The sequence below is a fragment of the Myotis yumanensis genome, unplaced genomic scaffold (genome assembly GCF_028538775.1).
Source record: "Myotis yumanensis isolate MYYU_CA2020_CCGP unplaced genomic scaffold, mMyoYum1.0.hap1 SCAF_7, whole genome shotgun sequence".
Taxonomy (NCBI): Eukaryota; Metazoa; Chordata; class Mammalia; order Chiroptera; family Vespertilionidae; genus Myotis; species Myotis yumanensis.
Window position 1 is genome coordinate 18,737,877 of NW_027223758.1, and position 27,687 is coordinate 18,765,563.

Here is a 27,687-nt window from a genome sequence, read left to right on the forward strand (position 1 = left end):
CACGGAACAAAAACCTCATTGCCCAACGTAACCTCGCAAGCCCGGGAGCTGTATGGTCCGTTAATCCAGCTCACAAAAGCATGCCTGCTGCTCTTTTATTCTCCCTGAGGCCGGGCACCGTGTTGGTCATGACAGCTGATCAGCTCTGGAACGTCCCAGCAGCGAGCGTGCCAGCGGCCTCCGCTGTTTATTTAACCGGCTTCTGGCTCCGCGAGGGGCCCCCTGGAGCCGGCTTTGCCCGCGCTCGCCCGCAGAGAAGCCATGTACCGGCGCAGCTACGTCTTCCAGACTCGCCAGGAGCGGTACGAGCGGGCCGAGGAGGAGGCGCCCGGCCGCCTGGCCTCGGACCCAGCCGCCGCGCCCAACCTGGCGGCGCTGCAGGGCCTCGGCGAGCGCGTGGCCGCCCAGGTCCAGCGGGCTCGAGCGCTTGAGCAGCGCCACGGCGTCCTCCGGCGGCAGCTGGATGCCTTTCAGCGCCTGGGCGAGCTGGCCGGCCCCGAGGACGCCCTCCTCCGCCAGGTTGAAGGCAATCGCCAGCGCGCCCGGGACCTGGCGGCTGAGCGTGCCCGGCTGGAGCGCCGGGGCGCAGAGGCGCAGCGTGCGCTCGACGAGTACCGGAGCAAGTAAGCTTTGGTCGTGGGGGGAAACTGAGGCAGGGCGGGGACGGCACCTGCGGCAGGGATCTGAGAGCAGGCTGCTATCCAGGTTGGAGGGCCATCTCTGGTGTCCCGGTCCTCATGACCACAGTGTGTGTGGGGGGGGGTGGGGGTTGGGGTGGGGGTGGGGGTGGTGGGCTGGTACACATGGTCCATTTCCCTAAGATAAGACTAGCTTCTCTTTTGATGGTACTTCACAGTTTACATGAAATGGTATCATTTACTTTTAAGGTATTTTAAAATTTAGGTATAATTTCCATATAACAACATGCACAGATTTTAAGGACACAGTTCAGTAAGTTTTGACAAATGTATATAACTATGTTGCTATCAAAACAAGCAAAATATTTCCTCTACCTTAGAAATCCCCTTTCTACCCTTTCCAAGTCAATCTTCAGTTATCATTCGCGCCGCCCCCCCCCCCCCCAAAAAAACACAGAGGTTTTTATTTCTATCACCATAGATTAATTTTGCCTGTTCTAGAATTTCACAAAAACGGAATATTACAGATGGCTCTTGTGTCTGGCTTTCTTTTGCTGGCCACAGTATTTTTGAAATGCATTAATGTTATTTAATCCTCACAGCCAGATTGTATTTGTCTGCACCTATTTAACAGATGAGGAGACTGGGGCTCAGAAAATGTAGGGATTTGGAGCAAGGTCACTCAGCTAGTGAATTGCTGCCCTGGGACTGGATTGAAGTGATGGACATGCTGAGCCTAATGGTTTTCACTGCATCATAGCCAACACCTGGAAATCATTTCAATGTGTGCCTTCCTGGGTCTTGCTAGTCGGTGTGGCCCATGGACCAGCAGCGTTGGCGTCACCTAGGAGCTTGTTATAAAGGGAGACTCTTGGGCTCACCCCAGAGCTCCTAGAATCAGAAACTGCATTTTAACAAGACCCCCATCCCCCACCCCCAGTGGTTCGTAGTTTAAGAAGTTAAACACTGAAGTTTCAGAAGCCCTGGTCCGGGGCATGATTCCACCTTCCGACAGCATGAACAATGTGTTAAAATGAGCTATTCAAAAGAAAAGGATATTCAGCAATTTGTCGACATTTTTCCAAGTTTTAAATGCGTGTGCTCTTAGACTCAGCAGAGTCATTTCCATCAAGGAATTTACTATGATAGCCCAGCAGGTGTCAAGGGGCACGCCTACCAGGATATTCACTGCCGTGGGATCTGCAGTGGCAAAAGCCTGGAGCCACCCTACATGCTGACTAATAATGGGAGACAGGTTACACAGTTGTGCTTCGTTCATACAGTGGGATACTATGCAATTGTAAAAGAACAAGACTAGTGTGTTATTAGCATTTATTTAAGAAAGGGGTGAAGAGTAGGAGTTTTCTGCTTGCACAAGGAAAAAGAGGACACAAGCACACACAAACAAGCCAATGACACTGAGGCGAATGTCTGGCTTTTACTAGGTGTTCTAGTTATTGTCTTTCAGTATCTGACGACAGTATAAATTGTTTTGATAAGTTCACCCTCCCTCATAGTAATGGACATACTAAGCTGCCGGCTGGTTGGTTTCTGATATGTGGGGTGACTATTCATATATCCCTTATGCATTATTCAAGCACCAGGGGGTCTTGCTTCCTTAGGACGACTGACAGAAGATAGAGACCTTCACCCCAATTAAAAATAATTATTAACAAATAGAAAGGGGAGGGAAATGTTAGGCCTATAGGGCAATACAATCCTTAACAGCCACTTGCACGCTTCCCACCAGAGGAGAACAAAAAACCAGGAAAAACTCGTTGGACACCAGGAGTCAGACCATACAAGGGATGAAAATGGTCCTGAAGGCACCTGATCATACACCTGCATCCCACCCCATTATGAGCTCACCAGCTCAGCCCCCGACCCACTGACAACAAAAGCTTCTCATATAAGGGAAACTCCTGCTCCTGGGTGCTGCCATCATCCACCCAGTGTTCCCGTGGCTTGGTGCTGTGCAGCCCTTTCTTTTGGATATATGACCCCCCACTGTGTTCCTTAAATAAATTCAATTTTCTGTAATCACTGTAGGAGATGGCTATTTAGCCTACTTGTGGGCATCATCCACCATGTTCACCTTTCAAGTTCCACATTCTCAGTCTGAGTCTTGGGTAGGTTATTCACTGCTGTGTACTGAGCATATTTATCAGATGAAATAATTGATTTCATTTCAATCAGTCGTTCTGGATTTTTAAAAATATTTTTTATTGGTTTCAGAGAGGAAGGCAGAGAGAGAGAGGGAGAGAGAGAAAAAAAATCAATGATGAGAGAGAATCATCGATTGGCTGCCTCCTGCATGTCCCCTACTGGAGGGTCGAGCCCTTAATATGGACATGTGCCCTGATCAAACTGTGACTCCTGGTTCATAGGTCAATGCTCAACCACTGAGCCACGCCAGACAGGCAGTCCTTCTGGGGTTGTTTTTTTTTTTTTTTTTTTTTTTAATTTTAAATTTTGATCCAGAGGCTCAGAGAGGGTCCTTGGGTGGCAGGACTTGAACTCAGGTTTTCTTGCCCCGAGTCCATATGCTTTCTAGAACATTGTCTCAGTTACTCTTGGACTCCTATGGAGTGAGGTCCAGTAGTAAGACCTAAACCTCATTCAAATGAAGATCATGTTCTCTAGAGCAAAGAGAAGTGTACGCCGGTTCAGACACCCAGCTCCATGGGCCAGCAGGATCCCCTTGGTCCCCAAATGGTCACCACATTAGACCACAGTCTACTGTGACTCCCTTGAGCCCTCAGTGAACAAATGATCATATTGAGTTTTCCTGATTTCACTTGGCTCTGGTTATGTCTGCATCATGGAGCAGTTCCTTCAGATCCTGTGATTTCTTTAATAATTCCCCTTAATTTATTCCCTCTCATTGCCCTGTTGGAGAAGTTTTGATATTCTGGCTGGGGTAGTGGGAGTTTAAAATTATTATAAAAATCATAACCATCCACATGCATGCGTATACACACACTAAGTTTGGTTTCACATTCCAGAGGGGACTTGATGGTTAGCCAAAGCAGATAAAAATAATGCAGGCATGCGAAGGAATATGCAGCCTTGTTAGGCATATTTTTTATTTGGATAGTTGAATAATTTCAAAATCAGTTCTTTCACATGTCAAACAAATACTAAATATAATAAAATGAAATAAAAACAAATGAAACCATCAAAATACAATGGTGAACATAGTCAACTATCCAAACTGCTGAAAACCAAAACAGTTGTATAAAACAATTGGATAATTAAAGCCAGTGTATTTTCATTTTATGAATTCACTTATATATTCACTTATATGAATATATATAAATATATCTTGAATTCTTATCTTGAATTTTTATAATGAAGATACTTGTCTTTAATATAATATCTAGACTTTTCTATAGCATGAAAGTCACATTAATATGTTGTTTATCCAACCTGTTTTCAAGCTATAGAAATTCTTAAGATGTTTTTAGCAGGAAAAAGCAATGAGACAATTAGATATTTTGTTAACAGTTTTATTCTCAAAGTTAATTAACCATTAAAAAATGATTTCTGACTCCATTACAGCCACACACAAAAGAAACTGCTAAAGGTGACGTCTTGGCGTGAAATGTAAAACTTGTGCAACCGTGTTTTAATTAGATTTCATGCCTCTCTTAGTTTGGAATCTCCTAGGAGCGGAGCCTGAGATAGGGGCTCGAGGGCAAGTAGCTTATTTGGGAGGTGACCTCAGGGAGCACAGGTTGGGGAGTGAGGAAAGGCAGAAAGGGAAGGCAGCTAACACAGAGTGCATTATTCAGCAAGTTCCCACCATGGCAACTGGGACTAACCTGAGGGGTGGAGGACACATCTCACTTGTCCCAGCTGAGGGGAAGAGCTGGGGTGTTTATGCACCCACTCACCTGCCAGGGTCACCCTCTGGCCCATCCAGCCTGTCCTGCTCACTAGCTCAGAGCAGGTCTTTGGTGTCAAGGATGATGCCACAAGGATTGCCCTGCCCTATAGGTAGACCATAAAACGTTATTTCTGGTAACAACTCTTATTTTGTGCAAGGCCCCTCATTTAAATTCTTTAAGGATGAGGTAAAAGTTTCCTGTGTGCCCACAGGGTCTTGATTGCCTTTAGCTCAAAATAATTCACATGCCAGAATGGCACATTTTGGGGGACCCTTTAGTGGAAAGAATACGTCTTTCTTTCAGGGTTTTGTGAGGGTTAAATGGCATAATCCAGAGACACCGACACATGTTGGTAAATACCAGAGTGTAGGAAATCTACACAAGGTCAGGTCAATGGTGTTGTCAGGCAGGGCAGAGTCCCAGGCCCTGTGCCACTGTTGGATTCCAGGTGTGCTGAGATGTCATTCTTTCATCCTTGGTGGCTGGGAGGGACATGCTGGGGGACTGGGACTGGGCCTCCGGATGGGAAGACTCTTGGGCCATTTACTGCTCCCAGTTAGCCCAGGTGCGATGCCCATGTCAGCACTTCCTGTGTGTGGCAGAATGTGAAAGAGGTTGGGAAGCAGTGGGCTTGGAGAGGCAGCATCAGCTTCTGCTTTAAAATTAGGGACCTCTTCTAAAAGAGAGGGCATAATACTCATATCGGATTAAATGTAATGCTGATTGTGTGATCAACTCTGTGAATCGTAGAAGCTGCTCAACTTTTACTTATGTGTGCAATTTGCAGGTATGAGAATGAACGTGAATGTCAAGTGCTGCTAAAAGAAACGCTTCAGCGGCTTAACAAGGTGAGCTGTGCACACCCTTGGGTTTGAGTAGATTAATGACAGGACTGAACTAAATGGCTGCGATGAGTGTTACCCACACTCCTCTTTGTGGTATTTCAAGATTCACCTATTTCTTTTGCTGTCACTCTACTTCTTGACTTCGTAATTTCAACTAAATCTTTGTGTGAACTCACACGCCCAAACACTCACTCCTCTACCACAGGATACAGGATCTTGAGAGAGAACCTGGCAGGTGAAGGCTGGACCTTCAGGTTCTCTGTCCATTAAGATCGTCAAGTGGGAAGAAGGAGATGAAATGGAAGAGTATAATTCACATCCTGTTGGCTGGTCATATCAATGATTTTGGTTGACAAATCTTTGAATGTGTACACATATTAGATCAATAAGGTTTTGGCTATCAACTCAGTCTCAATGCCCATCTCCTTTTGTTTCAGTAAAGGGATTCATCCCTGGGTGTGGCCGTGGAAAATGGGAGTTTAGGAGGAGGCTGGGAAGAGGAGTGAGGAGGAATGTGGAGGGGAGAGGGCAGAGTCAGGAAATGAGGCAGTGGGAAGAGAGAGGATGGAGAGTTGTCAACAAGCCCAGCCCCTCTCTCCAGGCCAGTCTGAGCACCAGGAAGGAAAGTGACCGAAAACTTTTTGGAATTTTTTTTGACATCCAGAATCAAAGTAGGCATTTTTCGTGTTTTTTTTTTGTTTGTTTTTGTTTTTTGTTTTTTTTTGTAAACCTAATTAACTAGAAATCTTAACGAACTTGAATGCTCATTCTTTAGCAGTTGTGTGTGTGTGTGTGTGTGTGTGTGTGTGTGTGTGTGTGTTAATTAGGCTGCTCAGAGGTTGGATTTGGGGCTTGGTATAGACAGACAGCAGGATTTTTAATGACCTTCTATGAGAGGGTTGGCAAGGCTGATTTTTCAAGGATTCATCAGATTCTAGTTATTCTTCCAGTGCCTTTCTCAGAAATGGCCCAGATCAGTGAGTGGCTCTGAAATGTCTGTGTGCATTGGCAGCACCTGGAGTTCATGTTAAAATGCAGATTCCTGGGCCCAGCGCCAAGGCCTTCTCACCCAGTAGGCCTGGGATCTGCCAGATATTTAACATTTCTAATTATTTCTCAGGTGGCGTGGTCCAGGGACCACACTTTGAGAACCACTGACCTAGATCTAAAGCACACACCATATCAGGGTTGGAATGCTTCCCAAAACTAGATTATTGACCCAGAGTCTCTGTTCGGAAACATCTCGACGTTTCTGCTGGGGGAGCTTTGGAAAGTGCAGCTGACAGTATCCAAAGCACAATAAAAACACAAGCGTCTACACATTTCTGAGTTCCGGTACAAACAAAAGAAAACACTTCCGAACAAATTCTCAACATGCCAGCAATTGCATATTCCAGGGGCACCTCCTCACCTTTGGGAGTTTTCTGGGGCAGTTTATCAGGTGATTGTCTTCCAAGGGGGAGAATGTGCTTGTGAAGCACCTGATTAATCTCTCCTTTATGGACAAATGTTGGCTGGGCGTTTTAAAGGGCTGGCTGATGGGACCTAAGAGTGGTGGTTTTGGCATGATCCTAAGAGGGAGGTAGGGGAAGAATGACTGTTGAGGTTGGGGTGGGGCAGAGTTCTCAAACATCTTAATTTAGACCAAAAATTCATCCATAATTGATACACAATTACTGGAGCTGAAGAACTGGAAGTTGGGTTTCAAGGACTATGTGCTATTGCTAATAAAGGGACCAAACACTCAATTTTAGAAATAGAAGGAACCCTAGAAATCATTGATTCTCAAACTATTTATTTATTTATTTATATTTTTATTGATTTCAGAGAGGAAGGGAGAGAGAGAGATAGAAACATTAATGATGAGAGAGAATCATTGACTGGCTGCCTCCTACATGCCCCCTACTGGGGATGGAGTCCCAAACCTGGGCATGTGCTCTGACTGGCAATTGAACCATGACCTCCTGGTTCATATGTCAACGCTCAACCACTAAGCCACGTTGGCCAGCAATTCTCAAACTTTTTAAAGCCACATCCTTTAAACAAAATATTCAAGAGAAGCCAATGTATGGAGCCAAAGCAGAGATCTCTTTTAAGGACATGATGGGGGGACAGGCACCCCATCCACCTAGCAGCCCTCCTCCCTCAGAGCCCTTTCAAGCAACTCCATGGAACCTGAGGGCTCTGCCAAATGCAGCTTGAAAACTAGTCTGCCCCACAGATGGGAAGTCTGAGGCCAAACTGATCCAGTGGGTCATGCAGCTAGTTAATGAAAGTTAATAGGAGACAAGGGGACTAGAATCTGTCTTGGGCTTCTCTCTGCTTCTCAAGAGTTGAGTGCTGAGTTCTCATTTCACCCTCTGAGACTGAGGAATTCACCTCTGAACTGTTGCTATGGAGGGTGGGCCAGCTGAGGGACTCATTCATTTTCTCCTGTCCCTCAGTGGCCCAGGGTCGCTCCTGGGGTGCTAACACCCACACTTCTGGACTGTGCCTCCAGTCCATAGAGATACAGGACACCATCAGTGTGCTCAGCATATCTGTGTGACCTTGGGGGTGGCCCAGGGTGCCAGGGCTGGCTGACTGGCAGACCCTGAGTGATGGATGAATAAATTACTCTGACACACATTTCTGTGAAAGAGAGGCTAAGGGACTGTTTTGCTTTAGGAGCAAACAGCCCTTGTTCACCTGCCTCCTTAGGCTTTTATTGTAACCACAGCTTGAACTAAAATTAACCTCTAGATACAATCAGCAGGGTAAGTATCCTTGAGAAAGCACCTGTATCTGTAGTGTCTTTCATACAAGGACGTTTTGAAGTCTAAACATAAAGATTCTAGTAAAACACTCCGGGGGGGTCAGACTTGTTTGAAAAAGTCAAGGCAGGGGCTGCCGCCTTCAGCAAGGTCCCCTAGAGGCCTCCGACCTTTCAGAGATCCTCCTTACAGACTTTCCAACCAAGTCCCATGCCTCCCCACACCAGGGGAGATGGATGGGGCACCAATATCAAGTGTGAAGGGGCCATCTTTACCCAGAGACACTGGCTTTGTGTCTGTCTCCTGGGAGACAGATTCCCTGGTTGTCTTTGGGAGGTGGAGAATGAGCCATGGACCCAAAGACCCTACTTCTGCCTATACTTGCCACAGAAAGGCTCGGGTCTGTGGTCCTTCCTTCCTTTTGTCTCGTCACCCACTGTTGGTGTTCCTTATACAAAAGAAGGGATTTCAGAGTCTTCAGAGGAAAGAATTAGGTATGAGGAAATTAGTGTATAGAGAGACTAGGGGATTCACCTTGGAGCAGAAACCAGGAGGACTCACTGAGGAAGAATGAGATGCTCCACTGTGCCTAAGATTAATTCTGGTGAGCTGTGTCGTCCAGCCTGGGAGTCACTGGCTAGACATGGCTGGGAGCAACTGAAATGCAGGTGATTCAAATTGCAATGTGTTATAAGTATAAAATATACACCAGGTTTCAAAGACCTAGCCTAAGGGGAAGCATGTAAACTATCATTAATAACTTTAAAAAATATTGGTTACATGATGAAATGACAATATCTGGAGTATATTTGGTGAAAGAAAATGTTAAAATTACTTTTACCCATTTATTTTTATTTTATTTAATGGGGCTACTAGAAAGACTTTAAAATCATGCCTGAGGCTTGCTGTATTGGAATAACTTAATTTTTACTTGCATAAGTCTATGCAAAAAGGAATGCTTTAAGATACATTGCTAATGATTGCTATTTAACTGATTTGATCTTGTAGAACTCTTTAGTTCTTTAAGATAAACTAAAAGGTTGGTTTTTTTTGTAGATAAAATAGCTTCAGAAGTTTGAGTTAGTTGAGGGTTGGCCACTCCCCTGCAATCTTGCGACATTTCAGACCAGATTCACACAAGGCATATATTTCTTTTTTTTTCAAAAAATATTTTTATTGATTTCAGAGAGGAAGGGAGAGGGAGAGAGGTAGAAACATCCAACGATGAGAGACAATCATTGATCAGCTGCCTCCTGCATGGCTCCTACTGGGGATTGAGCTTGCAACCCAGCATGTGCCCTGACCAGGAATCAAACCATGACCTCCTGGTTCATAGATTGATGCTCAACCACTGAGCCATGCTGGCCAGTCTATTTCTTTCTTTCTTTTTTTAAAGTTTATTTTTTTTTATTGACATATATTTCTTAGTAACATTTATTTTGCTGCAGACCCCCAAAAGTTCATACAACCTGTTTTCTAGGTTCCATGAAGTCCCGGCTCTCTGATGTTTTAGGAACTAAGGCAACACTTTGCATGAAAAATTCATTCAAGGCAGGTAATCCAACAGAGTCAGAATCCTGGTATCCTTATTGTTAGCCCCAGACATTCTCATATCTTCCTTCTCCAATGGTCTTTTACAGGAACAATTAAGGAACCAGGTGTCTTTCCTAAGAGAGCAGACCAGAGGCCTTCCCAGAACTTAAGCCCATTAGTGCAATGGTGGGAGTGTCTCAGAATATCTTAACCCCGTGGTCGGCAAACTGCGGCTCGCGAGCCACATGTGGCTCTTTTGCCCCTTGAGTGTGGCTCTTCCTAAGCCTTAGGAGTACCCTAATTAAGTTAATAACAATGTACCTACCTACATAGTTTAAGTTTAAAAAATTTGGCTCTCAAAAGAAATTTCAATTGTTGTACTGTTGATATTTGGCTCTGTTGACTAATGAGTTTGCCAACCACTGTCTTAACCAGTCCACATACCTGACTCTCTTAACCCTGTTCATGCAAGAGTGGAGAGTGTCTTACATATTTTAGCCAAACCACACATCTTCCTTTATTAATGAGAGCCCATTGCTGACATGCATCATGCTTTTTTTTAACAAGTCATTAATAAGTCAGTAAAAATTCACTTAGCGAGGCCCCAGGTATTGGCAGGCGTGCATGGCAGAGATGTCTTGAGGAGTCCAGGTAATGTTCACCTATAATGTTGCACTGGACAACTGAAGTGTTTAAGTCAATTCCAGTTGTCATGGCACTATCTCATTAAGAGCCCAGACAGCTCTTCAACCTAGTTGGTTCATTTAAACAAGATCGATGAGAGAAAAATCGGTGAATTCTCAAAAAGTTTGGTGAGAACATTCAACCTCCTGTCATAAATGTTATTTCCAACTTTAAAGGAATGAATGCCGCTCACCACAGCAGTCGTTGTAAAATGCATGCTGCATTAGGGATACGTAGCCTCAGGGAGGTGAGCAACAGACCTTGGGAGAAATGGTTAAATGGAAGGTTTCAGTGTTAAGCGAAAACTATTTCTTAGTCTTAGAAACTTAACTCACTGATGATGAGATATAGGACAAATATAGGTGTAACTTAAATTTTAAGGTTGTTGGTTGGTAAATATACCCTAACATTGTCCTTGATCTGTCTGGATCAAGGTTTTTCAGCCCTGGCACTAATGCCATTTTGGACTAGATGATTGTTGTGTGGGGCTGTCCTGTGTATTGTAGGATATTTAGCAGCATCCCTGGCCTCTACCCACTAGATGCCAGTAGTAACATCCCACCACCCACGTGGCGACAATAAAATGTCTTCAGACATCGCCAAATGTCCCCTTGAGGGTGAAAATCACTCCCATTGAGAACTGCTATTCCAGACCAGGTCCAATGGGCTAACCCCGTGGTTGGCAAACTGCGGCTCGCGAGCCACATGCGGCTCTTTGGCCCCTTGAGTGTGGCTCTTCCTAAGCCTTAGGAGTACCCTAATTGAGTTCATAACAATGTACCTACCTATATAGTTTAAGTTTAAAAAATGTGGCTCTCAAGAGAAATTTCAATCGTTGTACTGTTGATATTTGGTTCTGTTGACTAGTGAGTTTGCCGACCACTGGGCTAACCCAATGCCTTGCTAGAAATGCAGAATCGTAGACCCCTCCCAGACCCACGAACAACAATCTGCGTTGTAGTAAAACTCCAAGGGGTCTGTGGGTACACGCACCTGGCCAATTCCACACCCATCTCTGTGCCCCACAGAGTCGGATGTGTGATGCTCTCTCATTGTAGGAAGCTGATGAAGCCTTACTGCGCAATCTGCACCTTCAGATTGAGGCCCAGTTTCTGCAGGACGATATCAGTGCAGCAAAGGACAGGTACAAAAAGGTAACCACAGCCCTTCTGATGCTCTTCTCCCAGGCAGTCCAGGGCACTCGTGGCTGAAAAGTGAGACTGCTAGACTGGGTTACTTTTGTGTGCATTGCTCCAGAATCAAGTGGGAGATGGGTTGGTTGCTAGACAGTTCTTAGTGAGCCAGACATGTGTACAGGAGGAGGCAAAAGTATGTGTGTGTGTTGGGTGGGGTGTTGGGAATTAGTACATTACAGTTCACAGATTTTACATAGGTATGTCTTGGATAAACTACAGCCTATAAATTGTTTCAGCTCAGAAAATGCAATATATATGTTTTAACTCTTCTTCTGAGCCAATTAATCGAGGCATTCAGGGGCCTCCTCTCATGTAATGCTCTTCTCTGCTCCCTAACCCACCAGCTTCTTAAAGGCCCTACTTTGGGGGGGCCTTGATGAACTGGAAAAATCAAATCCTGGAGCTGTGTGATCATGGACAAGTAGCTTAACCTCTCTGAGCTTTTTTATCTTTAAAATGCAAAATTCAGCCCTAGTGGATTTGGTTCGGTGGATAGAGCATCGGCCTGAGGACTGAAGGGTCCCGGATTTGATTCTGGTCAAGGGCCCCTACCTCTGTTACAGGCTTGATTCCTGGACCTGGTCCGGGTGAGTGCGGGAGGCAACCAATTGGTGTATCTCTCTCATATCGGTGTTTCTCTCCCTTCCACTCCAAAAGTCCAGTGGAGAAATATCCTCGGGTGAGGACAAACAACAACAAAAAAACAAAACAAAAAAACATGACAATGATGGACTCTCCTTCCTACAAGGCTGTGTGGTTAACTCCGTGTAGCTGACCTGTGGCCATGACCCTGTGGGCTGACCTCTGCAGTGAGCTCTGGCCTCCCTCTAACTGCCAATAGCGGCAGCCCTGCCTCCCTACTTTCTACCGGCAGCAAGAGCTGCTCTGCCTCGTGGGAAGTGTTGGGAAATGAATGCCCTGGAGCAGCCTTAGCCAGTGATGGATGTGAGTTGCTGGATATGTCCCCAGCTATCTCTTACCTGCTGTTCTGCACCGGCCTCCAGAGATCCCCACTGAGCCTCAGCTCCCAGTGCTCACAGTGGTAACTTACCTGGTAAAACACCCCTTTTTGGCTGCCTTGCCCTTCCTATCTCACCTCCTCACTGTACTACTTATATTTTCTGGCATCTTTGTCTAAGTAAACTATTTGCACTCAGACCGTTTTCTTTTCTTTTTTAAAAATATATTTTTATTGATTTCAGAGAGAAAGGGAGTGGGAGAGATAGAATCTTCAATGATGAGAGAGAATCATTCATCGGCTGCCCCCTGCACACCCCACATTGGGGGATCGAGCGTGAAACCTAGGCTTGTGCCCTGACCGGGAATCAAACCATAACCTCCTGGTGCATCGGTCAATTCTCAACCACTGGGCCACACTGGTGGGGCTGCACTCAGACCGTTTTCTTAGGATCTGTTGATGTCAGCTTGAGTTGCTATAAAAAAATACCACAGCCAAAACCGGTTTGGCTCAGTGGATAGAGCGTCGGCCTGCGGACTGAAAGGTCCCAGGTTCGATTCCGGTCAAGGGCATGTACCTGGGTTGCGGGCACATCCCCCCGTGAGAGATGTGCAGGAGGCAGCTGGTCGATGTTTCTCTCCCATCGATGTTTCTATCTATCTCTCTCCCTTCCTCTCTGTAAAAAATCAATAAAATATATAAAAAAAAATACCACAGATCGAGTGTCTTTTAAGCAACAGAAATTTATTTCTCACAGTTCTGGAGGCTGGGACACCAAGATTAGGGGGCCAGCCTGGTAAGATTCTGGTGAGGGCCCTCTTCCTGTCTTCTCCCTGTGTGCTCACCTGGCCCTTCCCAGGAGCATGTGCTTGAAGAGAGAGAGAAAGAGAGAACCAGCTCTCATGCCTCTTCTTATGAGGGCACCAATCCCACCCCAGGGTCCCACCCTTATGACCACATCTAAATCTAATTATTTCTCAAAAGCCCAGCCTCCAGATACCATCTTACTGGGGGTTAGGACTTCCACCTGTAAATTGGGAGGGACACAGCATTCAATGTATAATAGTCTTCTTCTGGGGAAACCCAAACTGAGGCTCCATGATAATGCAGGTGAAGCACCTGGTGTAACCTGGACCTTGGCCAGTGCTCAGCAAGCATTAGATCCTCTTCCTGCCTCAGTGTGTACCTGCTTCAGTACAAAGGCAGTCCTGTTGCTGTGCACTGAAGGGATGTTCCCTCCTGTTGGCTTCTTCCAATTTTCCATCAGGCCCAGCCTGGTTCCTCCTCCTCTCCTGCCCCCCTGACTCTGCTGTACTTTTCTGGAATCCTGGGAGCAGTACCTGGGGGCAGTTTCTAAGGAGCTCAAAACATTCTTCAGGGCAATTTACAATAATTCTATATAATAAAAGCCTACTATGCTAAGTGTCTGGTTGTCTGGTTGGCTGTTCAACCAATCAAAGTGCAACATGCTAATGATATGCTTGCTAAGGCCGCTCAACTGCTCATTATGATGTGCACTGACCACCAGGGAGCATATGCTCTGACCAGTAGGTTAGCATGCTGCTGGGGTCCAATTGATCGGGACTGAGTGAGATGGGCCGGACATGCCCTGGAGCCCTCCCACGCCCCCCCCCCAGCCCCCGGCTGGCCAACCTCCCACATCTCTTCCCTCCCTGGCCCCAATTGTGCACTGGTGGGGTCCCTCTGCCTGGCCTGTGCCCTCTCGCAATCTGGGACCCCTTGGGGATGTTGGAGAGCCGGTTTTGGCCCCACGGCAGAACGACCGGTTGCTATGACATGCACTGACTACCAGGGGTGGATGCTCAATGCAGGAGCTGCCCCTTGGTGGTCAGTGCGCTCCCACAGAGGGAGCACTGCTCAGCCAGAAGCTGGGCTCATGGCTGGAGAGTGCAGTGGCAGCAGCAGTGGCAGTGGCAGGAGTCTCTCCTGCCTCCGTGGCAGCACTAAGGATGTCCAACTGATGGCTTAGGCCCACTCCATCAGTCAGACATCCCCTAGGGCTCCCGGACTGCGAGAGGGTGCAGGCTGAGCTGAGGGACACCCTCCCCCCGCCAAGTGCACAAATTTTGTGCACCAGGCCTCTAGTAATAATAATAATAATAATAATAATAATAATAATGGTGAGCGCTCACACTATGACACTTCTGTGCATTATCTCATTGGATCCCAACAACAGCCTCTTAAGATAGTGTCTTAGGTCAGGCTCCCTGTCAGCAGAGCCTAAGGTGGTGATTTTAAAAAATATATATATTTATTGATTTTTTACAGAGAGGAAGGGAGAGGGATAGAGAGTTAGAAACATCGATGAGAGAGAAACATCGATCAGCTGCCTCTTGCATACCCCTGACTGGGGATGTGCCTGCAACCAAGGTACATGCCCTTGGCTGGAATTGAACCCCGGACCCTTCAGTCTGCAGGTTGATGCTCTATCCACTGAGCCAAACTGGTCAGGGCCTAAGGTGGTGATTTTTTGTGTGATTGCTATTTGGTTGGAGAGCACCTAGGAGAAAGGGAGGGAGGAAGCGGAGCATAGGGGTGGGAACTGGGCTGGCCCCGGTTCAGCTGGAGCCTCAGTCTGATCCCACCGCTGGGTTGGGGGCTCTGGGTCATGAGTCTCACCCCACTAGGTTGTTCCCACCTGAGGTAAGAGGGCTGTTTTTTTCTACTCCTGTGCCATCTAGTCACTGGCCTGGGTTGGGTGGGACTGGATTGGGAGGAGCTGAGCTACTTTCTGGACAAGATAACCATTGCCTGGAGGGGGCACAGCTGTGAGACCTGTCATTAGTCCTCACGCACGGAGCTGGGCACAGTGCTCTTCAGATTGTGATCCCACTTTTATAGAAGAGCCTGAGTTTTAGGAGCTATTAATAGCTTGCCCGCGGCCTCATGCAGCTAGCAAGTGATTTTGTCTGGGACCCACGACCAAATTCTGTCCTTTGAAGCAGTGCCAGGCTCTGGGGTCAGAAAGGGCCCTTTGTACCCTCTGGGGCTTGGTCCTCCTCTGCTTCCCCCCTTAGCCCTGTCTGCAGGGCCCTGTGAAGACAGCAGCAAAGCATGCATGTAACTGATGGGGAATGAAGCAAACTGAGCCTGTTATCCATCGGCCCGTTGATCCTGTGAAGATTGGAGATGTAAAGATCGTGGCCTGTGCTCTTTGTGACAGTGGAATATGAGGAAGCCTTCATCCCGGGGTCACCTGGTCCCGGAGGGAGAAACTCGGGCAGTTCAGGTTTTAATGAGAATGTTGTCTTTCCTCTGACAGAATCTTCTGGAAATTCAGACCTACGCCAGCCTCCTGCAGCAGATCATCCAAACCACCCCTCAAGCAGCCGCCATTACAGATGGGACGAGGGAGGTAAGAGCGGGGGCCCAGGCTGCAGGAAAGCGCATCTGGAGGTCTTTGTTACAGCACCTTGGGCCTAGTTCACCCCCCCGCCCCCCCTCCCCCGGAAAGGGGAAAGGTGTCAGGTGGATGGACTGCAGGAAGCTGTGGTGGGTTAGCTGCTCCCCACTCGGCTTTGTGTTCACATGTGAAGTTTACTCTTGTTCTCCTTCTCAGACTGTGAACGCTGCTCTTCAGACATCTGAGGATGTAAACTGTTTCTAAGAAAACTGACCGTTTTCTTAGGAGTTTTCTCTTGAAAATCATGGGCTGTTCTTCCTTGTATAGTTTATAGAAACTGGCAGACTGTTTCCAATGCCCTGCAGCCTTTCTGCATCCTCACCGGCAGTGTTTGGGAGTTTGTGTTGCATTGAATCTTGGCTGCACTGGGCATGTCAGGTGTTTATTTGCTTTAGTTTGTTGCTCTTCAAATAGGAATGTTGTGCATCTCACTGTGGTTCTACCTGCCTCACCTAAGGACTAATGATGGTGAACATTTTTTCATGTCCTTATTTGCCATCTGTACATTTTTTGTTGGAATATCTACTCAAATCTTTTGCTCATTTTTAGATTGGGTTTTCTTATTCCTCATATGAATTTGACAAAAAAATTTGAATACAGAGAGATTCAGGTAATTAGTGACTATATTTTCAAGATCCGGCTCTGCAAGTTAGTGGCTTAAAAACTATTAGGAAAGGATAGAGATGAATGAAGATGACTTTTAAAAAATGGGGATTTGGATGTAAAACATTATTCCCAATAATATTCCACATTCCTTCTCTACTTAACTCTCTAGCTGCCTCCTGCACAGCCCACACTGGAGGATCAAGCTTGAAACCTGGGCATGTGCCCTGACTGGGAATCAAACCGTAACCTTCTGGTTCATAGGTCAATGCTCAACCACTGAGCCACACCGGCTGGGCCGTAGCATGCTTTTAAAATCATATCATCTTTTCCCTGTAACAGAATTCTTCTGAGCTGTAAGATTATAGAGACTGTCTGGACTTACTTTGAGAGCATCAATGATCATTAGTGGATCATTAGCATCGCCAGGAACTTGTTAGAAATGCAGAATTTGCATAAAAATCTCCATTTTAGCAAGATCTCCAGGGATCCATGTGCATGTTAAAGATGGAGAAACACAGATACCACATTCTTTACTAATCTTAGCTTAAAAGCTCTACAGATGAGTTAAATGGTCACTTTCAGGTTTGTTTCATTGATTCTTGTTAATGTCTTAAACTTGTCTGCCACATTTGCTCAAATGAGGGTGTAATTAGCGGTGCTAATTACAGGAACACAGGTCAACTGGTTACCATGTCAGTAAGCATCATATCAGTGCCCTCTCACCAGAGGCCACTGGGTTCACACCTGTAGTCACATAAAGCTGAGTTCATTTTTCGCTGCAGGAAGGGAGGGTGTACACGGTGGAGACTTGCAGGGTATCTGTGGGGGAGGGTCAGGTAGGCAGGGCCCTGCTCTGGGCTGGGTGCTCTCATAAGGGGCTGGTCCTATGCCTGAGTATCTTGATCATTTCTCTCAAGGGGGCAGAGAAATAGAGTGTGGCTAAAGCTGTACCTGGCAATTCAGCAGCATCACTTGTGTTATCAGGAAGAGTGGATGGTTGGCCATTTCTGTGGTTGCACAGAGGTCTTTTGGTCTGAGCTTAGGCACAGTTTCAGAGGGTCTTGTTTCTGTCTGGTTCCCCTCTGGTCCCAGAGTGACATCTTTAGATATTGGGAGTGGCATTGCTTATAAGTTTACTAGAAGCCCAATGCACAAATTCGTGCACCAGTGGGGTCCCTTGGCCTGGCCTGCGGGATTGGGCCAAACCCAGCTCTCCGACATCCCCCGAGGGCTCCCAGATTTCGAGAGGGCGCAGGCTCTCCGACATCCACTGAGGGACCCCACTGGTGCACGATTGGGGCCGGGGAGGGATGCGGGAGGTTGGCCAGCCAGGGAGAGACCGCGGTAGGGCTCCAGGGCATGTCCAGCCTGTCTCACTCAGTCCCAATCGGCCGGACCCCAGCAGCAAGCTAACCTACTGGTTGGAGCGTCTTTCCCCTGGTGGTCAGTGCACGTCAGAGCGAGCGGTTGAGTGGCCTTAGCACAGTGGTTCTCAACTTTCCTAATGCCGCGACCCTTTAATACAGTTCCTCATGTTGTGGTGACCCCCAATTTCATTGTTACAAATTGAACATAATTAAAGCATAGTGATTAATCACAAAAACAATATGTTATATATGTGTTTTCCAATGGTCTTAGGCGACCCCTGTGAAAGGGTTGTGACCCACAGGTTGAGAACCGCTGCCTTAGCTTATCATTAGAATATTACGCTTTGATTGGTTGAATGGGCGACTGGACACTTAGCATATTAGGCTTTTTTTTATATAGGATAGTAAGGAGCATCACGGCCTGGCGGTTAGTGCCAGCTACCAGTGACAGCTGCAGGGCTGTCTTCCTTCCTCTTTAATAAGTATCCAAGGGCCAACTATGTGAGTAGCACCCTGTAGGCAGGTGTGGGGAGGGATGTGAGATGAGGAAGGTGGAGCCAGACAAGCGGGCAGGGTGCTGGAGGGAGGCAGTCTCTCCATCCCGAGGCTGCAGGTCTAGAGTTCGCAGTGTGGTATATATCCTCCATTTCCTGGTACACATGGGCACGTGGCCCCTTCTGCTCCCAGCCACCCTCTTGTCTGCATCTTTGAGGTGGAGAGGTGGGGACCGAGACACAGAGAAACAAAGAGGACAGAGACAAACAAACTGAGAGCCACTGAGAGCATGCGTTCCTTCAAGCACCCAGAAACACAGAACTGCACACTGGGGGAAGATTCTTGTGCAGTTACATATCAAGTCCTGCCTTCCCCGTGGGGTCAGACCACAGGGCCACACTCTCACTTCCTCCCTTTAAGCATGTCTGTCTTGCTCTAGCTGTCTCTGCCTGTGTGGTTGCTCCAGCCACTTTGCAGGGTGTTGGAGAGCAGGGGGCCGCCTTAAGCCTATGGCCTTGAACACGGGTGCACTGGGAAAATGCTTGTTTCTGATTTTGCCTGGCTGTGATGCCACATGCCCTGCGTCAGAAGGCACTGCTCTTGACCAGCCAGGCTCTCGTGAAGCGATTTGGATGTTTCCCAATACACAGTGGAGAGGTGTGTTGGAAACGGGTGCCTGTTCTGCAGAGAGTGGAGAGGTTTCGAGATCTCCAGGACGTTCCGTGGAGCACTGATAGGTGGTGCAGCTGCCTCACCATGTCCCTGGCTTCCCTTGTGCCCCTTGACCTCTGCTTTGTGAAGCAGCGATGTCTTAGCAGAGTTGATGGCTCAGGGGTCCTACTGACCCGGCTGCCTGCACAGACACAGAGAGTAGAACCCAATGAGAAACTGCCTTCCAAGTTTTCCTTTAGACAGAAGGGAAGGGGCCTTGTCCAGAATCTCTTATCCAGTTTGTGGCACAATCGGCTCTAAAGTACAGTGCCGGGAGCCGGTCCATCCTTGCTGCTTGACACAGTCACTGCAGGAAAGAAACATCTGCACAGCATATGTTTCAAGGGACCTGGCATATATAGCATATTGTTCTTAATATGTTTGCTCTCTTTAGCGCCATGTGTTTTAACCAAGGTCACCTCTCCGAGAAAGGTTGTTTCCCCAGGTGGGGATCTTTCCCTGAGGTTAGGGAGGGGATACAACCCCTTAATTAAGTGCCAGGCGGGTAGTTAAGCTACATAATCTTTACTCCCTGGAATGGAGATAAGAAACACCCTAACCTTTGTAATAGAAATTGACAGGATTAAAATCGGCTGGTATAAATACGGATGTAACAAGACAATAAACATCAGATCCTGATCAGTTCCTAACCAGAACTCCGACCAGAACTTTGGCTGGAGATCCTGGCTAGAGGTCCTGACTAGGCTGCTGATCAACTGAAGGCTGTCTTCGTGTCATGGACCCGCTGGGATTGGACCCCAGCAGTACAGGTCTCCCGACACTGTCCCTGCACTTTACTTGCCCTCACAGCATTAATGGCTCAGATGTTGGAGACAGACTGGATGACTCAAACAACAGGCATGTATTTTTCACAATCCTGGAGGCTTCAAGTCCAAGATCATGGTGCTGGCAGGTTTGGTTCCTGGTGCAAACCCACTCTCTGGCTTGCATATGTCACCCTCCTGCGTGTCCTCACATTGTCTTTTTAGGATGTAGCACAAAGAGAGGGCGAGCTCTGGTGTCTTTTTCTTATAAGGACACTAATTCCATCCTGGGGGCCCCACCCTCATAACCTCATTTAAATAATGACCTCCCAAAGGTCCCACCTCCAGATGCCATCCCATGGGGGGTTAGGGATTCAGTATATGGATCTGTAAGAGGAGGGACAAACATGCAGAACATAACGGGGTCCCATGCCTTCCTTGTCCCTTTCCTTTTTGGATTCCTTGGTACACCAAGTGTGTGTGAGTGCTGAGTCTGGCCTTCTTTGTGCAGGAGAAGCTCCTGATGGAACGAGAGGCGACAGCCCTTCAGAGTCAGCTGGAGGAGGGTCGGGAGGTCCTGTCTCTCCTGCAGGTGCAGAGAGCCGAGCTGCAGGCCCAGGTAGGCCCTGGGTCCTCTTGTCTACTGCTTCCTGTGGGGCATTCAGCCACCTGTGTGAACCAGGGTTAACAACACGTTTATTCAGTGTCAGGTGCATGTAGAGGAGTGCACACGTATCTAGTTCAGTGATTCTCACAAACTCAACACGCCTATGTGCCCAGGGTTGCCTAGTTTAAACTTAAATTGTTTTTAAAAATAAGAGGAAATGGACACATGTTGGGATTTTTATTCTACACTTCCTCAAATGTGTGCTTCCTGTTTCTCTCCTTATGACTGCAAATTGCTTCTTTGGATTACAAACGTGGGAAAGAGTATTTGCCCTGCTTAGAATTTCTTAGTGGAAAACTCTCAATTCCACCCCCACTTTTGGGGGCTAAATCTTATTTTGAAAACTAAACTCAACAGAAAAGCTCCATCCTGTTTCCATGGTACACGCTTTGGTAACTTGGTAGTGTTTGGCTTCCTCTGAGGCCCTGAGAGGGTAGACGGCAGGTGTGTGTGTGTGTGTGTGTGTGTGTGTGTGTGTATGTGTACATTTGTGTAATATGTACATCTATATATGTATATATAGAAGTGTGTGTATCTTATATAATAAAAGCCCATGGACCCCCCTCAGAAAAATGTTAAATATATATATACATACAATAAAGTACATATAATGAAGAGGAAACCAATGATATTGAAACAATTATCAAAATATTACCAAAGCATATCCTATATAATAATATGTGTGTTTATATTATATACACTAGTCTCCCCTTATCTGTGGTTTCACTTTCCATGATTTCGGTTATCTACGGTCAACTGTGGTCTGAAAATATTAAATGGAAAATTCCAGAAATCAACAACCCGTTAGTTTTAAATTGAGTGCTGTTCTGAGTAGTATGATGAAATCCTGTGCCGTCCCTCTCCCTCACACCCAGGGTGTGAATCATCCCTTTGTCCAGCGTCTCCACATTATATAAGTTTTCTGCCTGTTAGTCATCTAGTAGTCATCTGGGGTTATCAGATCCACTGTTATGGTATCACAGTGTTCAAGTAACCATTCTTTTACTTAATAATGGCCCCAAAGCACAAGAGTAGTGATGCTGGCAATTCATATATGCCAAAGAGAAGCTGTAAAGTGCTTCCTTTAACTGGAAAAAGGTGAAAGTTTGGTACTATCTTCGGTTTCAGGCATCCCCTAGGGGTCCTGGGTCATAGCCCCCTCGGGTCAGGGGGCGACTGCTGTAACAAACGATAGCAGTAAGTCCGATGAAACACAAGTTGTGTTAGTTTTCTCTTTCTGCCACAGTGAATTACCACAGATGCAGGGGCTCAAACAGCACTCCTTTATCTCACAGTCCTGGAGGTCAGAAGTCTGGGCAGGCTGGCTCTGGGTCTCACAGGCTGAAATAAAGATGCTGGCCCGCCTGGGTACCCTCATCTGGAGGCTCCGGGGGAGAATTGCTTCCAGTGTCAATCAAGGTGTTGGCAGAATTCAATTCTGTGTGACCGTGGGCCCGAGGACCCTGTTTCTTTGCTGGCTGTTGGCTAGAAGTTGTTCTAGTCCAGTGATGGCGAACCTATGACACGCGTGTCAGAGGTGACACGCGAACTCATTTTTTGGTTGACTTTTCTTTGTTAAATGGCATTTAAATATATGAAATAAATATCAAAAATATAAGTCTTTGTTTTACTGTGGTTGCAAATATCAAAAAATTTCTATATGTGACACGGCACCAGAGTTAAGTTAGAGTTTTTCAAAATGCTGACACGCCGAGCTCAAAAGGTTCACCATCACTGTTCTAGAGGCCACCCGCATTCCTTGGTTGTGGCCCCCTCCATGTTCAAAGCCAGCCATGGTGCTGCGAATCTTTCTTGTGCATCTTATTCTGACGTCTGCTTTTAAGGTCTCACGTGATTAGAAATAACTATAATAATCTTTGTATTTTTTAAGGTCAACTGATTAAGAACCTTAATTATATCTGCAGAGTCCCTGTCAACATGCAACGAACACATTCATGAGTGTAACACCAAGGGGCAAAGGCCACGGGGACTGGAATTTTGCTTAGCTAGCTTGTATTAAAATACAGATGTGCCTGGGCCTACCCAAGAGTTTCTGACTCAGTAGGTATGGCCCAAGAATTTGCATTTCTAGGTCCCCAGGTGCTGCTGCCAGTCTAGGAACCACACTGGGTAAGGTGGGTACCAGGTTGGGTCAGAATGTTCTACATTTGGTCCACCTGAGTCCCTGGCTCGGGTCCTCCACAGCCTTATTCAGGAGGTGTTGATGGTTGGCTTTTTGCTGATTTTAAAAGGTTTTAGTGGCTGCACAAAGTAGTAGCTAAACTGAGGCCAAGTGGGACTTGGTGGGGGATAGAGGAGGGAGAACCCCTTGTGGCCTGAGGGCTCCAGCTGGGCAGGGCTGTGGCAGCTGGTTCTGCCTGTGTTTAGGACATCTGATGCTTCCAGAACCCTCCATAGCAGGGGCCTACAGGGAAGGTCTCTGAACCAGCAGCATCAGCAGCACTTGGGAACTTGACAGACCTGCACACTCATGGACCCATTCCTGACCTACCGAGTCTGCAAGCTTTGTTCCAACAGGCCCTACAGGTGTTTTCACAGGCTCAAGTTCCAGGATACTAATCCACAGGATGAGAGACACAGCACCCATCCCTTTGGGGGTGGCACTTCTTATAGGAGGTTGCCTAAATTGCGTTGACTGAGAATTTCTGTGACAGGAAAGTGAAAAAATGTATTGGAAAGTGTAAAGCTACCAACAATTATGATATTCTCATTGAAGTCACTTAGCACCACCTGGTGGTAGGTTTGGGTAAGACTGTGTAGTCAGTGAAAGACTTGATTTCTTGTTTCCTTTTTTTTTTTTTTTTTAAATCTTTACCAAGGATATGATTTTATTGATTTTTAGAGAAAGGAAGGGAGAGAAAGAAAGAGAGATAGAGGAAGGAAGAGAGAGAAACATCTGTCAGTTGCACCCTGTACGTGCCCTGACCAGGAATTGAACCCGCAACCTTTTGGTGCATGGGATGGTGCTCCACCCAACTGAGCCACCCAGTCAAGGCCATTTCCTTTTTAAAAATGACCTTGGATCCAAAGGAGTCTGGGGGCCTAAGAGGACTGAAGCAGGAGGTCACCCTTCAGCTGGGGTTCACTGTGAGGCGCTGTCCTGGGTCCCTATCTACCCCTGCCGTGCAAAGGCGAGCCCACAGCTGTGCTTGAACACTTACTCTTTCATTCAACCTTTACTGCCAAGCTCAGGAAGTTCAAGTTGCCGCATGGCACACACCTTCCGCCTGCCTCTCTCCACTGTCCACTTGGCTGCTTTCCTCCAAGAAGCCCTGGACTGGCTGTGGGCTGCCGTCTCTTCTCCTGTGGTCCTGTGGCTCCTGGCACCTGCCCCTTTGCTCATCACTTCTCTTTCTGGGAGTTCCTTTTCTCTTCAGGACCTGTCCCACTATCCCCTGGAAGCCTTCTCTGTCACCCTTTAGCACCAGAGGGCCTCTCTGTGTGCTCCGTGGTGCCCGGGGCATGTCTTTGTGACCGGGCTGCGTTCCCCACGGAACTGTGGGCTCCTAGACAGAGGGTCTGTGTCTAGTTCTCCGACAGCCAGGCTGGTGTTGGACAGCGCCCTACGCCTGTGCTGAGGTAGCTCACCCAGAGACATCGCGTGAGCCTCCTTGGAGCTGGTGAAGGTGGGCCTCTTATTATTTTTCCTGAACACCCCTCCTACTGATGAATAGTTTGAATGATTGAGCTGTAAGGGCCACATAGATGTGGGCATAAGTCCAGTTTTATAAACCTCGTCACTGGACTTTGGAATCTTGGTTTCTCAGGCAGAACCATGTGGAGCACCAGTGCCAGTCATAGGTTGCAACTTATCCATGGAGCCTCCTGCCCTGGGCAGGAAGGTGGTCCTCCCACAGGACAGCCACCAACCACCCATCAACTCATGAGATATAAGAAAGATCATGCTTGCCCTGGCGGTCCAAAGATTACAGATGACATTTTCCTAGTGAGAACACACTTTGGGGGGAGGAGGGGGGCGGCTGATGGGGCTCACACCGAGTCCCCTGTGTCTTGTGTCTTCTGTAAGAGTAGGCTGATACTTGCCTGTCCATCTGTGGAAATGGGGAGTTTTCCCTGGGCCTGGGAGTGTGTGTGTGTGTGTGTGCGTGTGCACACTGTTCGTCTACAGCTGGGAGGAGGCTGAGGCAGCAGGTCCTTAGTTCCTGAAAGTGTCTCAGCCTGCACAGGTGGGTCTGAATCCTGCTGTGGTACCTGTGGACAGGTCACTGCCTGTGTGCCTCAGTTTCCTCATCTGTAAAGTGGGAATAACAACAGCCTAAGGCTGTGAGGCTGATGAGTTGATCCACATTAGAACTCACCAACACAGTCATTACTCTCTCACTCCAGGGTGGGGAACCCCTACCCAAAGGGGGCGATAGGTCTCTTCATACACAGTCTTTTCTTTTACTCTTTGTTCTGAACACTTCAAACAGATAAAAGTGAGAGGACAGTCTCAGGACCCCAGGTCTCCATCCTCCCGCCCATGCCCCCTGGTGGAATTCTGAAGCAGTCCCAACACCATGTCATCCTACCCAGCAATATCTCTACATACATGTCCAGCAGGTGGAGGTTATTTTTATAGAATGCAAGACCATTAACCCACCTTTAAAATTAATAATAATCCTATAATATCACTAAGTGTCCAGTGAGGGATCACGTTTCCAAGGGTCTCATAATTTTTTAAACTGAAGTGATCTTTACATATAGTGTCACCATCTTCAGTGCACAGTACGCCTGTTTGACAAGTGTATGCAGTAACCCTCCCACAATCAAGATTTAGGACAGTTCCCTCACCCAAAATTCCCTCAGCTGTGGTCAACCTCTTCCCCACCTCCCGCTTGCCGCTGGCAACCACTGAATCTGTTTCTGGTTTTGTAAATGGCTCTTTGTGCATAGTCAGAAGCTCTAAAAGTGAATATAAGGCCACTTTTTCTATTTTCCCACCTTAATTTTGACTTCCCTTGAATTAATATGTAAATAGTATTTCCCTGAAGTTATTTTATGTAGACACGAATGTGCCCACACATGCAAACACACGTGCACACTCGCACACACATTTTGGCTACCAAAACATATAATCAGGGGAAAGTTAAAGCATCATAGTGATTAAATAAGAACAATGACACACTCTCTCCCCTGAATTATTTCAGTAAAATTGGCATCTTATCTGTTTAGTATCTGTTCTTTTTACTTATTTTTTGGCTATCAGATTTATGCCAACGCATTAAAGTATGAAGATTATCCTTTATTTGAGTTGTACATTTTATTCCATGGACAGCAGTCTCCTTATTTCCTGAGGTTGTCATCTTCAGACTGCTTTTGGGGGGGCTACGTAGAGGGCTGACTTCAGTGGGTGCTGTGCAGGTGTGAGGAGAGGGAGCTCAGTTTTCACATTCCTCTTGGGCTTAAGGATTCCAAAATGATTCCATCGCTGATGAGAAATAAACAAAACTTGACACACTGAGTCCAGATTTTCCCTGTCAAGTTTGGGTCTTAAGGGAGAGGATGGGATGGGTTTCCTTACAACTGCGTCTTTGCCCACAGACAGCGACCCTGGAACAAGCTATTAAAGACGCCCACGAGTGTTACGATGACGAGATTCAGCTTTATAATGAACAGATTGAAACCCTGCGGAAGGAGATTGAAGAGACTGAGAGGAGCCTGGAGAAGTGTTCCTATGACTGCCGGCAGCTGGTGGTCGCCCAGCAAACCCTGAAGAACGAGCTGCACCGCTATCATCGGATCATTGAGAACGAAGGCAGCAGGTGTGGTCACTGAGGGACAGCGAGGGAGTGCCTCTCTCTCCATGCTGCTCACTCACTCATTCCACAGATCCTTGTTGAGTGCATTCTGTGTGCCAGTTCCAGGCAGTGGGCAGGTGGCAGGGAGTGAAACACAAAAATCCATGATCTCATGGGCCTTGAATACTAGTGGGGGAGGCAGATGATGATGCAAGTTCTTGGGCCATACCCCTGACAAGTGCTCTGGAGGAGATTATAGCAGGGAAGAGGGGAATGGAGATGAGGCTGATGGTGGGAATGCTTCAAATTTTGAGTTGGGCAGTCAGAATACTATTTGCTCCACGGGCCTCTGGGGACATAACTGTCTTAGCAGGTGGAATGATCAGGAGTATTTAAGGAGATGCTCCAAGTGAGGTTCCTAGCACAGTGCCTGGTACCACAAGTACTTCGAGCTGTTGGTGTTATTACTGCTACTGCCAGCATGATTTGTACCACCTGGTTGGGTCTGTAAGGTGGCCAGCAATATGCTGGCTGGTCTTGTTTGTAATGGAGCTGTGACTTGAGCGCCACTCACTTAAAGCTGGGAAATAAATCTCAGTCTCTGTCTCTATCTCATCTACATCTACACCTTTACCTAGACCTAAATCTACATCTTCTATTCTACATCATCTATGTCCACACTTAAACCTACATCTACATTTACATCTGTATCTACACCATCTACATGTATGTGCACATCTACATTACCTACATCATCTACATCTCTACCTATATCATCTATATCTATGCCTACACTTAAACTTACATGTGCACAATCTACATACAGTATATATCACCTATACTTTTACCTACATTTATTTTATCTACAACTACACACTACATTATCTGCATCTGTATTATCTGTATCATCTATATCGTCTACAATCACACCATCTAAGTCTATACTTATACCTACACCTACATCTACATTTACTGGTATATCATCTATATCCATACCTATATTTATATTATATACATTATATACATCTATACTTACACTTACAACTACATCAAATATCATCTCTACCCACTCCTAACTAACCGCTACATCTATGTTATCTGTATCTTTATCTACAGCTACATCTACATCTATGGCTGTATGGATATTCATATCAAATTTTATCATCAGAAAGCAGATTGGAGACCACTGCTTCATATAAGGATTCTGATTCTCTATTTAGTTGTGATTCTTTGATTCATTCTTGCTGCTATTTGAGATTTAGATTGAATTAAAATAGAAGCGCCCAGAAGTATCCCACAAAGAGCAGTTCTTTCTTTTCTCTGGGTGCTCTGTCTTAGCAGCAATTACTTGAGTGTTTAACAGGGAAAGTAAGATTTTTTTCCTCTCGTTACGG

The 27,687-nt window shown here is 46.6% G+C and overlaps 1 protein-coding gene across 1 annotated transcript in view; it reads left to right on the top strand.

Annotated features, from left to right (window-relative positions):
• The first annotated feature begins 261 nt into the window (after window positions 1–261).
• BFSP1 (beaded filament structural protein 1) overlaps window positions 262–27,687 on the top strand; it is a 31,459-nt gene continuing 4,033 nt past the window's right edge. The window contains exons 1-6 of the mRNA XM_070421431.1: window positions 262–623; window positions 5,316–5,376; window positions 11,402–11,497; window positions 15,781–15,873; window positions 20,376–20,483; window positions 26,097–26,317. Of these exons, the coding sequence (XP_070277532.1) occupies window positions 262–623; window positions 5,316–5,376; window positions 11,402–11,497; window positions 15,781–15,873; window positions 20,376–20,483; window positions 26,097–26,317 (941 nt within the window). The remainder of the gene's footprint in view (window positions 624–5,315; window positions 5,377–11,401; window positions 11,498–15,780; window positions 15,874–20,375; window positions 20,484–26,096; window positions 26,318–27,687) is intronic.